The 15,665-nt window shown below is 38.3% G+C and overlaps 1 protein-coding gene across 1 annotated transcript; it reads right to left on the reverse strand.

The window, feature by feature from the left end:
• Nucleotides 1-1,662: 1,662 nt before the first annotated feature.
• Nucleotides 1,663-14,106, reverse strand: LOC120010860 (protein TSS). The gene is made up of 23 exons (XM_038861755.1): nucleotides 14,037-14,106; nucleotides 13,855-13,916; nucleotides 13,681-13,773; nucleotides 13,527-13,599; nucleotides 12,132-12,473; nucleotides 11,799-11,860; nucleotides 10,672-10,803; nucleotides 10,450-10,491; nucleotides 9,833-10,354; nucleotides 9,189-9,343; nucleotides 7,919-8,423; nucleotides 7,632-7,694; nucleotides 7,438-7,539; nucleotides 6,889-7,203; nucleotides 6,719-6,811; nucleotides 6,484-6,585; nucleotides 6,281-6,385; nucleotides 5,876-6,009; nucleotides 5,367-5,550; nucleotides 5,144-5,275; nucleotides 4,770-4,882; nucleotides 4,600-4,681; nucleotides 1,663-3,559 (listed from the first exon to the last, which is right to left on the reverse strand). Exons 1-23 carry the CDS (start codon nucleotides 14,104-14,106, stop codon nucleotides 1,895-1,897), a joined length of 5,148 nt encoding a protein of 1,715 aa, XP_038717683.1. The 3' UTR covers nucleotides 1,663-1,894.
• Between the last annotated feature and the right edge of the window lie 1,559 nt (nucleotides 14,107-15,665).

Consider the following 15,665-nt stretch of genomic DNA (forward strand, 5'->3'; position numbering starts at 1 on the left):
TTCATGGAAGTAGAGAGCAAGTAAAACTTCATTGATTGTGTTAAGATTACTTACTATCCAACATTGTCCTCATGTGTTGGCTGGCTGAACAATCTGACGGTAATACGTGCTCAACAAACGAGATTCAACACTAAGGCTACTCACACAAGACCCTCATCTGGGCAAAACAAACACATCCAACACATACATAACAAACGAGGTCCAACACTATTGACTACTCACTTGGGGCTATACAAATACACATAAAGGCCCGTATTTAACGATTTAATCCCAAAACAACCCTGAAAGAATACTTTGTGTAATTGCAAGTTGCAACAAATATAATTTAAATTACGAAAGTTAAGGTTTAAATCCAAAATCTACCCGTAAATAGTGAGCGAAGAAAAGGTGGTAATAAACAACGAATTGCAGCAAAACATAGACAACATATTGCCAAATACATGGTTGGACAAGCCCAAACTAAATCAACAAAGCAGCAAGGATAAATATTCTTACTTGTCCATGGTCAGCGAGATTGAATTGGTGCATGATCCATCGACCTTGTTGGTCCGAATTGGGATTCTCATACCGAAATCTCCTCCTAAACCCAGCACAAATATTGTCAGCTTTAAAGATCTTTTTGGCCAAGTCTTCGCCTTCTCATCGACCACCACTAGTCCCAACCCTTCGTGAGAATCTCGACCCATTAATAGATTTTTTCTTCAACTTGGTAAACAAGTTGCAGATTTATTAGCTAAAGGTGGTGTAGGGAGGAGTTCAGATCATGTTGTCTGGTTTGGGATTTGAGGATATGTAGTTTCATTGTTTTTGATTATACTTTGATGGTTTGTATTGAATTGCTGCTCTCCTCTTTTGTACTCTGCCAGGCCATCCCTCTGATGCCCTGTTGTATTTTTCTTCGTTGTGGTTATATATGCTCTGCTTATCAAAAAAAACTTGGTAAACAAGTAGAGCACACCATTGTTGTCATTATTGTTTCCTTCCAATTCGCGTCCACCATTGTTATTCCATATCTCCCATGGCTCTTCAGTTTCACTATACAAATCACACTCCTTCACTGCACAAGTCCGTGGAAGGGGCTTGCCATGAGCTTTATTGTACAAAATACTCATTCACCAACTCTTCGTTTGTTGGAGAAGGAGACTTCATTATTGTTTTCTATAATTCATGTGTGATGTGTGTGTGTGTATATAGCTGGACATTTGTCTCCAAAATTGTATGGCCATATTTAAGGGTAACTCCTAGTCACAGTAGATATTGAATGAAAATCCCAGTGAAGACAAAAAAAGAAAAAAAAAAAAAAAAAAGAGTTGACGAAGAACCAGAATAAGCACAACCCCCATTTACATTTATCGCAAATTGCAAGATGGGTTTTTCTCAATTCAGTGTGTACAAATGTCACCCTGGTTATCTTCCCGACGTTCCCGCACTGGGTCTCAACTGATCAATGGGAGTTGCGGGGTCTTCATGTGATCCAAGATTTATTGGGCAATTGTCCGGTAGACAATTGCCCAATGTGTGCAATAATGCAAATGTCACCTACATCATCTTCCCACACTGGACCTCGACCCAAGTCTCAATTGATCCATGAGAGTTGCGGAGTCTACCGGACAACTGAGTGGGTTCACGTCACCAAAAAAAACATGTAAAAAAGAACAAGATAAACGATAATGGCAAGGAAGTAATTGTTTGACATGTAATTAAGAATTTTATTAAGCTGACTATAACTCTGAAAAGAAAAAATTGCTATGTTTGTTTACAATTATTAGAACATCCCAAAAGGGATTGCAGATTACTAAAATTAAACACTGATTACGAATAAAATTTCTCTTAATACACAAAAAACCTGGTATGCAACGCCTTCCTTTCACTAGGTTCTCCAAACTCTCTCTCTTCAACGAACAGAAGCACATACTGATTGCTGATTGTACAACTCATTCACGCCATTTGTGAACTGCTGTCTTTTTCTTCTTCGCTTTGCAACAACTGTAAATCCTTCACCATCCCCATGTTTCGTCTTATTTACATCTGAGGTCTTTGGTTGCTCGCAATCACTGGACTGAGAGACCAAGTTTGTTTTTCCCTCCTCGTTTCTGTAAAGAATTTTTATAATTGCGCTGTCATTTGCAATGGCATCAGAAGAATTTTCAGAACTTCCAATCTCCTTGTCCCTGGTAGAAGATCCACTTGCAGGATCCACCTTTTGATGGACCGATTTTACGATGAAGCTAAGCAGTATCTGCCTGGCAAGTTCTGATTTCTCAGCCTCAGAGCTGCACTTTCTCAGACCACCTTTGGCTTCTTTATTAGGTTTCTCATCAAGTTTCTCCTCTTCTGCCTTGCTCCGTTGAATCACTGAGTTCAGCTCAGTCGAAACATTTGAATCTCCATTTTCAAGACTGCTCTGCCAAGTTCTCTTAGGTACAAACTCAGGTGCATGAGGGTTCATGATTTGAGGAGGCGGCCCCGGAAGAATTCTCTCAGATATGGGAGTTCGATACTTTTGGTAACCTTGTTGCATGCGGTATGAATGACTAGTTCTATAATACAGGGGCGATCTTGGACCACAAGGAACTCTAGCAGCAACTGATGGTGCACTGGGCTCCACAAGCATGCCTTGACCAACTCTTACGTCATAAATACTTGTGACAGCAGCTGGGTTTAGAGGCTGAACCATTGAAAGTGAGCCTGGATTGAATGGTTCAGCTGCGGCAGAAAGCTTACATCCATTAGTTTCTAAGGGCTTCTCCTGAATGGTGGAAGAGGGACTGTCCTCTGGTTCTGGCTTGGTTTTTTCTGACTGAGTTTCACCTTCATGAGTCCCTTCGGTTTCACTATCATATAGTACACTATCAACATTACGAATATCGTTGCACTCTACCTCGTTAGATGACTCAGGGGGAATGCCAGACAACTGTGCTTCAGTTTTCTCCTTATTTGAATATTCTTCTGTCTCCAATGATGGCTTCAAAACTGTACCTGGTGGTGCCACAGCAACTTCTTTGTAAGATAGAGATTTTGAAGCCAAAGGAGTGAGATTTGCTGAAACAGAGGAAACATTAGACAGAGGAGCATTTTTGGACAGCAGTTTAGATGCATCCACTAGAGCACTTAATTCACAATTCTTTGACGGCTTAGGTGGCATGAGCTCAGTGGTTAGAGTCCTTGAATTGGCTTTCTGTGCTGGCGAACTAATTTCCTGTCTATAGCTGCTGTCTCTAAATTTCGAATGCTCAGATCGTTTTACATTTAGTTTTGTAAGCACTGATTGCTTCCTTCCTGTCTTACGCCCAGAAGTGTTCCCTAACCGTCCTTTTGGATTGGCTTCTTGCCACCCTTCATCTGAATTTGTTACTTCAGTTACTTCACTTGTAACACTCAACCTGTATCCAATGGTATGCTGAATATCTTCTGATTCAGGATGAGCCATGCTCACGTTTGCTTCTTCCACGCTACCATTCTCCATGACTGCAGTGTTTTCCAAGCCATCAAGGAGCATAAAATCTTCTGTATTTACGTCATAATGTGGCGGACAACCATTATCACTGCTCTGCAGTACCTGGAAATTGAGACAAATGCAATTTTAGCAAATTGGAGGTCTTTAAGTTAGACGTTGGCCAAATGAAGATAAGGTAAGATTATTCTGTTGGAGTAAAGGGCCAAAGAGACCAGACAACGAAACTGGAAGCATTATCCACGGTTAATACCAGCTACATCTAGATCACACTCCTGAGTTGAGATATGAGAATGAAAAAATTGCGGTGGTCAAATATCCCACACATTGGACAAGTTCTCATGAACTGCTAGCAGTGTCAGCAGGATTTGCATGTGAAATCAGGTAGTGTAGCTCCAAATATGAGCTAAGAATACAGGCGTTTGTTACCGAAAGACGTCCAGCAAGTTCAGTTCTGATATTAAGTCAATTTTTGCTCAAATAACATGTCTAACAATCTCTAGTTCTATGCCATATTAACTCAGGATCACGACTTTCAATTTTCAAAATCCTGATGAAGTTCAGCTCATATTGGGAAACAATAATAGAAGCACTGAGTTTTAAACTCACTTCTATACTTCAATTTCACTAGGTCAACAATTCTAAAAAGGTCAACTCGATGTGAAGAACTCTCATCACCTCGAAGTGCGAGGAGGGTAAATAATAGCCATCTCATTATGAAAAGGCTGTTTCTCAGGGCTTGAACCTATGACACTCAAGTTCTAAAAAAAAAAATTCTCCACTGCTGCAAGATACCGGTCACTGGACAAGTGAAACCCAAAACAACTCAAGTTGATAGGAAGTTGCATCGTTAATTATCTACATATTTTACTTCATGGAAAATAATACTGAAATGCTAAAATGTTCGTATCATTATATTTTGAGGAAGAATGGGATGGGTGCAAAAGGAAGTTTCCATACAAAAGGTACTTCTGAGTTCTGATATTCCTACTGTCTTGCTGATGATGGCACAAAATTGAAGGTAATTCAAAAGGCCATAGTGACAAACGCAACAAATTTGAATTTGAAGTTGAGCATAAAAGGATTCAGCGTAAAAGGGGAAATGTTTTTATGTTATGATGAAAGGCAAGAGCAATGGCTAATACCTTCACACGTCGTTGTTTCTTCTGTGCATCAGCCCCTTTAGAATCTTGATCAGGACTTATGAAATCAAGGAGATCTGATACACTGCAAAAGAGAGGTCACAACTTTTGGCACCCTATGGCTATCACGCCATTTAAATGCCAGTAATTTGGGAATATTGTATCAATAATACCTAAGATGACCTTTGCTTGCGATAGATGCATCTTGCTTTGGAGTTCCATTCCGTGCTGCTTCCTGCTGCTCTAGGGATTTTGATACAAAGTACTCGAGCCATGCAGCAGCATCCTACATGAGAATATACATCCTTCAAAAGTCAATCCCAAACATATATTAATAGTTTTGTTGGGACAAAAAAAAATGCCTTGGGGTCAGTCTATTGTATCCTCCCGAGCATATTAACAGTTTTGTTGGGACAGGAAAAATGCCTTGGGGTCAGTATATTGTATATCTCAATAAAATCCTTCTCTATTGGGCAATACAGAAGCCCAGCCAGCTAAAAAAGCCATATAGTGAGACCAATAAGAATTGTGCAATCATCCAAGTCACCTGAGTACGAAGATCCTCTGGTCCAAGTTTTGCTTTAAGTATCTGAAGGGTTGTTTGCTCATGTTGAACACTTAGGGAATATGCTTCCATTAACGAAAGAGCTATGGCTATGGCATGGTAACTAGCAGCTGTCTGTCATACAAAAAAAAACCTTGAAGATATTGTGCGCGTGCACACACAGAAACACAGAGAGAGAGAGAGAGAGAGAGAGAGAGAGAGAGACCTGTATATGATCTGCTCCTAATAATCTTTGGTTGCATTTGAGAGCTTCATGCAGGTATCTGAGAGCAACATGAACATTTCCCATGCCCTCTTCCATCATAGCAACATTAATATATGTCGCAGCAGTGTTTGGATGAGAAAGCCCACAAGTAAAGTGTAGTAGGAATAAAGCACGGGTTACATATCTGCCAAATAAACATAATTTGATCAAAACTGGACAACAGAAAGCAAATGATATACAAAGAAAATCATATAAGAACATGCCATAAAATGCTTTAGGAACATTTCCATTAAGGGTAATAAATAACTTACTTTAACCAGAAATCAAATCTAAGAATATGATTACACATAACCTTTTGATGAAGGAACAAGTTCAAAAGAAAAAAACGAATACCACGAAAATTTCAGTTTTCAAGATACAATTATGGCTAAGCAAATCAAGGTAGGAAAACAGAGTAATATGTTTTAGGAATCACGTACAACCCCACAAATTGATCATCTCGCACTTACTTCAGAGCCAATTCAATGTGTTGAAGGCGATAATAAAAAACGGAAAGATCCCCATAGCTTTTCATTGTATCTGGATGGTCAAGCCCAAGTTCCCTCTCATTAATATCCAACGCCTTTTGCTGATATATAGTAGCCTTTTAAGAGAGAAAAAATGAGTAAATAAACAAACAGCTTCCTTTATAAAGCACTGCAAAATCGACATAGAGACGCCAAAAGACCAAATACAAAACTACCAATTATAAATGTATATGTTGGTAAATAAGGGAGTGTCTTTACGTGAGTGTATAGCTATTGTTTTTTCTATACGTGTGTGTTGTAGATGTATCCATGGACACTTTGTATCCTTTGCTTACACAAAATGTCAATGACACTTCAGTTAAGATATGTCAAGGGAGAATGTGGCACCTGATTAAAATCTCCAGTGTGATAAAGTACTACAGCCAGAAGACTGTAGGCACTCGCAGTAGTTCGATGGTAGGGGCCACAGACAGATATCATCTTAGTCAATGCCTTCAAAACAAAATGATGAATGATATGAATTTAAATGAGATTATATTGAACAAAGGAATTCATGTAAATTTTGAACTGCATATCAAAAGAGTTGGCACCTTTGTTCCATAGTTAACAGCATCCTCTAGCTTTCCCTTATCAAGAGCAACCTTGGATGACTCCAAAAGAGTTCGTCCATCGGCTGAAGAGCAAACTACATGCTGCAAAGAATAATGAACATGGCCAAGTTACTCTGAAGCTACTGACTGATTGCTCATTGATTTAGCAATAGACAAGTTAATCACTAGATTTCAAGTGGGAAACAAACAGACGCAGTCAGATATGGACTCCCACCTTACACACAGGAACAATGCTGATGACATCATATTTTGTGAAAGGGTTAGGGCATTCCATATCATAATCTTTCGGAACCAACTCCAAGCCAACCTGGAAAAGAATTACAAGTACGAATTACGGTTTGAACATGTATGGCAGGCAGCAGCAGTAGTCAGAAAAAATCATACCTTATGGCAAAGTCCTCTGAGAATTGTAAATTTCCTCAAGTGCTGAAACTCATCTTTAAGTTCCCAACCAAATCTTCTGGCAAGGGATTTTTGTAGCCACCGCAATGTGAGATGGTCATCATTTGAGCCTTTGTCCTTATCTTCCGCTCCACAGTACCCAAGTAAGAAATTCAGAGATGCAGCAATGGCAGCCGGTAGGTCTCTTACATTTTCAACAGATGCCACCACTGCCTTCACAGCATGCTTAAAAGCTCGAGTAACCATCTCATGAATGCAAAGTGATTGTATGTGAGGAAGTTTATCTGCAAGTTCAACCTGGTTGACATAACGAAATTAGAACAAAAACACTGAATATCCAACTAAGCTTCAGAAAGTTCGAGTTATCATGGGCAGAGATGTGCATTCCAGAATGACTCAAGAGATTGGAAGCCAGTACTGGTTTCAGAAGGCACATTAATAACTTACATAAGGGCCATTTGGTGATAGACAATCAGCTTAAATTAACAAACATGCAAGACAGATAGAGAGAGAAAGAGATTGTTTTCTCACCACACGACCCAATGAGCGCATTTGTAGTCCCCTTAAATGCATGAAATCTGTCAGTGTGCGGCCATCAACTGGAGAAAGTTCAAGTGACCCAAAATCTGTCACCTAATAAAGTATTAAAATCAGTTTCTTAAACTGTGCAAACAGCCAGAGTAATACATATTGAACTTAAAATTTATGCACAAAAACAGTATTACCAGCTTGGCCAATGCAATATCATCGTAATATATGTGTGCCATTTGGGTAAGCTCATCTACCGACTGTTGCACGAAGTAAAGTGAAGGAGTTAGTTTCTAAAAACTACAAAAAGTTGAAAAACATTAATTTCAAAACAAAAATAAGCACTAACAGAAACTAAGCACCGTTGAAAAAATGAAGACAGTAACATGCACCTAGGAAACACATTACACAAGGACAGAAGCGTACGTTCAACTCCAATTCAGAAGAGAATTAAGCAATATATTGATTAGAGTGTGCCAGATACCTTTTCATGAAGACCGGTACCAGATTCTTTTAAACGCAAAAAGGATTCCTCAGAAAGCAGTTTCTTCAATTCAGCATCACCTTCACCTGTAGACCCACCATTGCTGCGATCTCCTGTATCAAGTCGAGCATTCAGGTGGCATCCTTCAGAATCAGCCTCTTCCTTGTTGGGTGTTTCGTTCACTATCTTATCCCTTTTCTTCAAATATTTAAATTGATTTCCAAGGCCTTTGACAGCATGCTCAGCCACAGAATCATCCTGACATCCTCTAGAATTGTTGTCCGTAGGAGGTTCCTGCTTTTGTAAATGTTGCACCCAACAAGAACCAAGTTCCCACCTAATGGGCCTTACAGAAGCAAGAGGCTTCTCATCCAACTTTGTCAAACTATCTTTTAGAACTCTTCGAACAAGGCATCTAGAAGCTTCTAAATCATCTAAGTTGCACAGAGGTTCCTGAACTCCAGATGATTCGGTGATGGAATACTTGTGAAGCAGAACCCTTAAGCTGCCATAATTTTTGTACCTCATGAGTCAGTTGTGGATGACAAAAGGCAAGGAAATAGCACATTTAAAAAATAAGAGGAAAAAAGAAAAAAAAATACCCTCTTGAAAATAATTATTCAAAAAGATTGACCAATTCCACAAAGTTACAAGGTAACGCTGATTTAGATAATTTTAAACAACATATATGAATCCATATGGGTCCTGAAAAATATATCTCAAAAGGATTGCATACATATGATAGCCTTTCAGTCACTTCTCTAGCAGACATTACTTATTGTTGGCAAGTCTACTGGCATAAACTAGAAGAACAATGGTGCAGAAACTTTGCATGTACTCAGAGGAAGAAGAACTGTGTCTTTAGGAGTTTAAGTCAAACTAATAGCGGAAGATATATCTAGCTTGCTTGATTTGTAAGTCAAATAGAAGAACCCAAATTGATATGAAAAGAATTTCAGATAAGATCTCCCTTCCAGTTCACGAGGTCACGAGCTACATTCAACTACATGTGGAAGGAAGGAGTGATGCTCTTGGTCCAACCAAAGATCCAACTATTGACTATTCCAAACGGAAATAACCCTCTATAACCAGAAATTTAGTGCAATTGTTACAACTGAGGGAGTCATCAGAGGGAACTGTTGGCATAATATTCCACATCCTACTTTTGACCCTTGCCCATAGTAACTCCCTAGCATGTTAGTGCTACATGCATGCAACAGTAGATAGTTCAAACGTTATAACAGTGAGAGGATTGGCTTACAGCTCAGACCTGTTAACATTAAGAGCATTAGCTCCTCCATCTGTTTGATCTTCAATTTCAATGTCTGGAGCACCAGATATCCCCTTCTTCACGTCACCAACAACTTTCACAGTTGCCGTGTATCCACAATGTCTTACGACGACAATGCCAATCGAGGATGTATCCTGGCAAAAGTTAAACAGGGTGAGATATCTAACATTTTGAAATGCTTGTAAGTTCAAGTTCAACCATAAAAAGTAATCTTGAAATTCAGCCATTATAGAATGTTTTATTGTGCAAGGAAAAGGTTAATAGGCTCCACCCAACCATCCGTCAAGGTAAAGAATGAAGGCACTACATGGAGGAGAGGAACAGAGAGAGATATGAACTGAAGAAGAGAAGATGTCACACCTTCAGATCTTATTTGAAAAAGGGGTCATATATGAATTAGACTGACGAACTGTGAGGACAAAAAGAAAAAGAAGAATGAAGACATTGTGCACATCAAGCACATGCCAAATATTGAGACATCTCTCTTCAGAACTTTGTTCTTTAATCGATTTGATGACCTTTGAGTCTTTGACCTTACCATGTGCTTGCATGTTTGTTTTACTGTTTTATATGTAGGCAAGAGTATCTCCACGGGTAAATGGGAAAAGCAGAAGAGCACTTACATGAACAACTACACTCTCATTTGCAGTTAAGCCTTTAAGCAAATTCCTTTGAGCAACTTCCTTGGCTGAGATACCAGACAATGGATTGCTGTGGGCTTTTACCTCAAGCTTGAAGCTAGCATCAGTCGTATCGCGTTTTACTGTAATGGACAAGTCACCTATGCGATCCTTGAGCAAAATTGAGCCTGGATGATTATGTTTTGTGTCTTTGGAATCAATGAGACTACGAATAGCTCCAACAGCTTTGAAAATTGAAACATCGACAAATTGGGTATGAAGCAAAAAGGCTTTACGGTCTCGAATCACCCTTTCCTCCTCAGTTTTACTAGGAAGGCTAGCCAAAGCTGCAAAATCTGTGGCCCATTGTCGAAGATCATGCTCACCATTTTTCCCCTGTCCTCCACCACTGCCACCCCAATTCTCGTCTTCAGCAGGAAGGAATGGGAAGTATGATGGATTCTCGGCAACAGATGGAGGAACAAGCCATGTATTTGCACGAAATCCATATGGAAGATTTCCAAACTGGAAAGCCAACAAAACAAATAGAAACTCAAAATTCTTTCGGGTTCAAGTGACCCCATTAAAATCTTGTATGATATAAACAAAAGAAATGCTACCTTATTATGTTCTATGAAAGCTTTCATAAGGGACTCATATGCCTGCATTAGCCAAAAAACCACATATATCAACTGCAAAGTAAATATTAAAGCAAACTAAGATCTAAAAGTATTATGGTCATTTGGTTCAACAATCCCCTTTACAGTTTTCTAAGAAACATGCAACCAAAAGAGGCCATGGGCATGGACTAAAAGTGAACTGAATTTGAAATGAAAACTCACATTGGCAAAAGCTCGGCTCAAATTTTGAAGAAGATCTACCAGGGAATGGCTTTGGAAAGACTGCTTTCCAACAGTATAGAACCCTTTTACTGATGCAACTACTTGTATTAGCTTCCCATTGCAGATCTTAATCTGTATGGATTACTTACAATTTCAGCTTCAATGGACATAATTGTATTGAAACGAGCAAAAAAAATTAAAAATAGAAAGTGCAGATTTCAAAGGGGATTCGTCCCGTATGCAATCAGATACAAGAGATATGAGGGATGCATTAACACTTGCATCACTATACTGCAATATTCTTTTGGATGAAAAACAAACCTCAACATTAATAAAATAGCAATGAAACTCACAATGTGCATCCATTTTGTGTTAAAAAAAAAAAACCTCAAATAAGGGTGGAATCTTTCCGCCAATTATATTCGAATGCAGAGAAAGGGAAGAATACATTATTCTAATTAACATTTAATTTGCTATGTGAATTTGGTGATTTTTTGCAAAGGAACCAGGCAGATTCAAGTTGATGGATGCTATTACCTTTGCAACCCTAAAGCACGTGTAACACAATCACACATTACAACACATACAGTCACTAAACATGCTGAAAATAAAACCAAGCTTTCTTATATTACTGCTTCATAAAACTAAACTTTAATTATTATCTAACGCCACAATTACTGCCAAAGTTACCATAAAGGTGTTTGATGAATTCCACAACTTCAATCACGGTGGAAAGAAAATTGAAGAACTGAACCTGGGTAAGTTTTGGTCCAAAAACTTGGAAGGTTAGAGAGCAATATTTCAGGGTCGTTGGTACCAAAAACAAACAGAAGAGACTTTTGCAGGTCCAAATTTACATACCATAATCAAGAATTTACGATTTAATGATATTTAGGAATAGAAAACTAATTTAAGAAATATCCATTTTTTATTATCCCAAAGATTACTTGGGAGGAAAACTTGCAAGGCAATAGTAACAGAGAGCTTTCAACTGTCCATGATGTTTAGTCCGCCCAGATAATTAAAATCCCCATCACATAAGTGAATGCAGATGCGTGCCTTCACTTTCAAAGAGCAATATGTAATGCTAGCATTGTGTGCAAAGAAAAAGCTAAAAATAATTAGACCTGAATCTCAAAATAGTCACCGTCACGCCATTCTTCCGCATTGCGATCACATCTCCTCATATCTACAGCACCAAATATGATCAAGAGGAAAAAGAATAATCAGTAAACAGGGAAGTATTCCCCTTGTAAGAAATGCAAAGCAAATTAAGACTCTAGTCTTCTAGCCTCAGAGAATTTTATAACTCAATTCCTTCTGGTAATTTCTTCCTGTACACAATCCTTACATTTACAATTACACACACTTCCTGGGAAATCAAACAACCATCCAGAATCAAGTTCCAATTATTGAAAGGCAGAGAAAAAAAAAGAGCCTAAATGGAAAACGAAACTTACACAGCACAGGAGGAGAAAGGTGAGAAAAGGAGAAGAAGTCGTAGAACTCGGAGAGTTTCGGTGGTGGATGAATCGCCGTCATGTCCATGCTCTCCGATATCGCTGCCGAAATCGAGGAGGACTCCGACGGTGTCGACGTCTGGGCTCCACTTCCATCTGACGGTGGAGACGATGCGCCACGTGCATTGTTGTGGTGGGCCCTAATGCTGTTCTTCTTCGATTTGGAGGTATCTGGTGGGACTGATGGCGAGCGTCGGGACTTGGCGAACCTGGTGGTGCAGGCTACGATGTCTAGGAGTCTCCGCACGTGATCCACCGCCTGGGATTCCTCAGCGTAGTCCTCTGTGGGGCCAGTGGCACATTTGTAAATAATTCACATAGATATAAATGTTAATTTTTTATTATTATAAAGAAATATACTTTTTTTTATGTGACCAAAGAAATATACATGTTGATAGCAAGTTCAAAATAATATCTTTAAAATATATTAACGAGTACACATACAAATACACCCGAGACATTAATTGAAATGATAAGAATTATATGTATCACCCTAATGATAAGGGTTGGAATGCCCCTCCCCTATTTAAAAAAAAATACATATACAAGCAAACAAAAATCACATAAGCTATTTATTAGAGTGATAAGGATTATATGTATCACCTTAGTAATAAGAATTTGAATCCCCTACCCGTTTAAAAAAATACATATGCAAACAAACAAACATAAATACACATCCGAGTCACTTATTGGAGTGATACCACGTCCGATTATCAATGCATGCATGTCTAGTCCAGACTTCAGATGTCCTGTATTTTCTGAAGGTTTTTGTTTTTTCTATCTGCCTTGACTATAACACTTGTTTGGTTCAAGTATAAGCGGTTGTTTATAAGAAAGGAAAAGTACAAATAGAGTAATGTATAACCTGAAAATAGGTTTATTCTCATTTTGGGTAATTTTAAAAATTAATGCCTCTGTCCAAGTGTTGTTCTTATGCGGTATATAATTAAAAATTGAATTGAATATATACCTCTCTAATCATAAATAAATAGAAAAATGCAGCAAATAAATGGTAAAAATATGCATTTCGTCCCTGAATTATACCTTAGGTTTCAATTTCGTCTCTAAAGTTTTTTTTGTCTTAAAATTATTCTTGAACTATCCAAAAGTTTCCCGTTTGTCCCTTAGGTTATTCCGGGCGACAATAAACTTTTGGATGGTTCAAGGAAAGACAAAAAAAATTTAGGAACGAAATTGAAACCTATGGTATAATTCAAGGACAAAATGTGTATTTTTGCCACAAATAAACCTAAAGATGGGAATATGGGAATAGTGACAAAATGAGATGCCCATGTCGGTGGAGAATGCTGAGTTTTTGGTAAGGAGGCTACCAACCTTCAACTATTTTGAGAAAACATGGTTTTAGACTCACAATTTCTACTCTCTCACTCAGTCTCTGCCCTTTCACCTGATACAAAAATTAAACGTTCTTTAATCAATAATTAATCATTTTAGTTGAAAATTATCAAATTCAAGACACTCAAATTACCTCATGAGACAAAGAGTAGTGGGTAAGGTGGCATGTTTCAACATGCACTGCCAATAGCCTCCTCACATCAAGTATCTTATCAGTAGAGATGCCCTGCATTAGATTTTCCACAATGGTTAGCCAACTAAATAATCAATCAATTAATTAATTTTTGATTTGACTCAATATAATTACCTTAAGAACAACTTGTGATTCATATGGAGTTATGACAGTGATGTCTATGGCACTAGGAACAACTGCAGAACAGCAGAAATCATTCATAACCAAAGCCAGAACAAACAAAAATAAAGAATCTATTAGATTTTGGAATCAAAAGATGAGATTCTTAATATGCAGAAGTGAGAGAAAAACCAAACCTTTCTCTTCTTTCTTCTTCTTCTCTCCCTTCCCCTTATTAGACTTCCCTCTAGCAGACCTTGGTGCCATTTCTTAACAAGTAACAACAGAAGAGAAGATACCCAGAAGGAAAGGAAAAAAAAGGACTTTAATGGACAAAACTTCAAATACCCATTAATCTCAGATACAAAAAGTTCATTAATTTACAACAAAATCGGTGAATTCAATGTAGGCAGGGCATGAACAGTGTGAAAGAAAGAGAAAGAGAAGCAAAAAAACAGAGCTCAGGAGAGATGTTATGGAGAAAGAAATTTTGAAGATAGGATATGGGTAGATTTGTGAGCAATCCTGGCCTCTCCTTGTTGCTAAAAGACTTGTCTCGGGAAATCTCTCTCTGTGTCTTTCTCTGCGTTTCTCTCTCTAGGTGGGTGCATGTGGATGTGGAGTGGCTAATAACAAGAGGAAACAGAGGGTACAGACAAAATTGGTGGGGTGAGAGGGTGAACCGTTGAATGGACGACACGTGGCAGGTGTAATTGTCTGCCGAGGACTTTTGTTTTATCACCTGTTTGGGCATTGGTTTTGCCTCTCCCCTCCAACAACGCTAATTTCGGTTCATAGACTGTTAATTTGGCATATGTAATGGTAGTGGGGGGAGGATCAAGGGAGAATCTGTTTGGGAAGTCCACTATTTGAGTATTTGTGCTTGTATTTAGTCTCTAGTTTCATCATGAACCAAAATTGATCAATTCCAACTAATTAGAGTTGATGAATCATTCAAAGTTGAATTAAAAAGACATAATTATAGATCTACATAATTTTTTATTTGCTCATTTTGGGTAACTGATGTAATTCAAGTGTTTGATTATTTACAAAACAATAGAATCACAAGAAAAAAAAACAAACAATAATGTACAAATATGAATTCTCCAGAGAAGCAGAAGATGAAGTTTTGAGAGAGGTCTGGACTGTTAGGAGGCCAAGTTATTGCCCTCACAAACTCTTGCAATAATAAGACCGAAAAACGACCTCTTTTTTATAAGAATTGATCCTTAACTCAGTGGCGAAGCCAGATCATCATATGAGAGGGTTGCAGGGGAGGTCCGGATAGACAAATAAATGTCTCATATCGTCTAGTTTGGGTGAATTTGTATGTGCATTTATGTGGTACTCTCCCTTCTCTCTAATAGGTCCTTTTAGGGAGAGTGTATGATATCCACTGTAAAACAAATTTAACATGGTATCATAACGAGACCCTTGCGATATGTTATTGGATGATTTTATCTCCCTCGTTTCTCGGGGCTATAATTTATCAATTTTCCTAAATTTGTCATTTAAAAGGCACCTCAATTTGAGGTATTGAGCCCATCCTATAAACCACATCACTTGGTACTCTGACTCTAAGCAACGTGGGACAATTTAATGTTCTAACATGTATGGAACAATGGAATCAGTATAATGTACATGAATAATGCTTGAGAGTTGAGACGCACAAAATACGACACTCATTTTACCCCCAATTAATGTGAAGTGTTAGATGTCAGGTGTTAGGTGGGTCATACATGTGCGTTTATAAATCAATGGTTATTTCACTTGTCACATATATATGGGGGTAAAATATGAGTCGTATTTTGGGGGTATGTAGCATT

The sequence above is a fragment of the Tripterygium wilfordii genome, chromosome 12, assembly GCF_013401445.1.
Source record: "Tripterygium wilfordii isolate XIE 37 chromosome 12, ASM1340144v1, whole genome shotgun sequence".
Taxonomy (NCBI): Eukaryota; Viridiplantae; Streptophyta; class Magnoliopsida; order Celastrales; family Celastraceae; genus Tripterygium; species Tripterygium wilfordii.

What these genes read in the sequence shown, in the direction of transcription:
- LOC120010860 (XM_038861755.1), bottom strand. Translation starts at nt 14,106, where the DNA reads ATGGCACCAAGGTCTGCTAGAGGGAAGTCTAATAAGGGGAAGGGAGAG. An exon ending in ACACTGGAGATTTTAATCAG is followed by an intron (nt 6,010 to 6,280) that starts GTGCCACATTCT and finishes CTCTCTTAAAAG; the next exon opens with GCTACTATATATCAGCAAAA. An exon ending in CAGAGGATCTTCGTACTCAG is followed by an intron (nt 4,883 to 5,143) that starts GTGACTTGGATG and finishes ATTCTCATGTAG; the next exon opens with GATGCTGCTGCATGGCTCGA.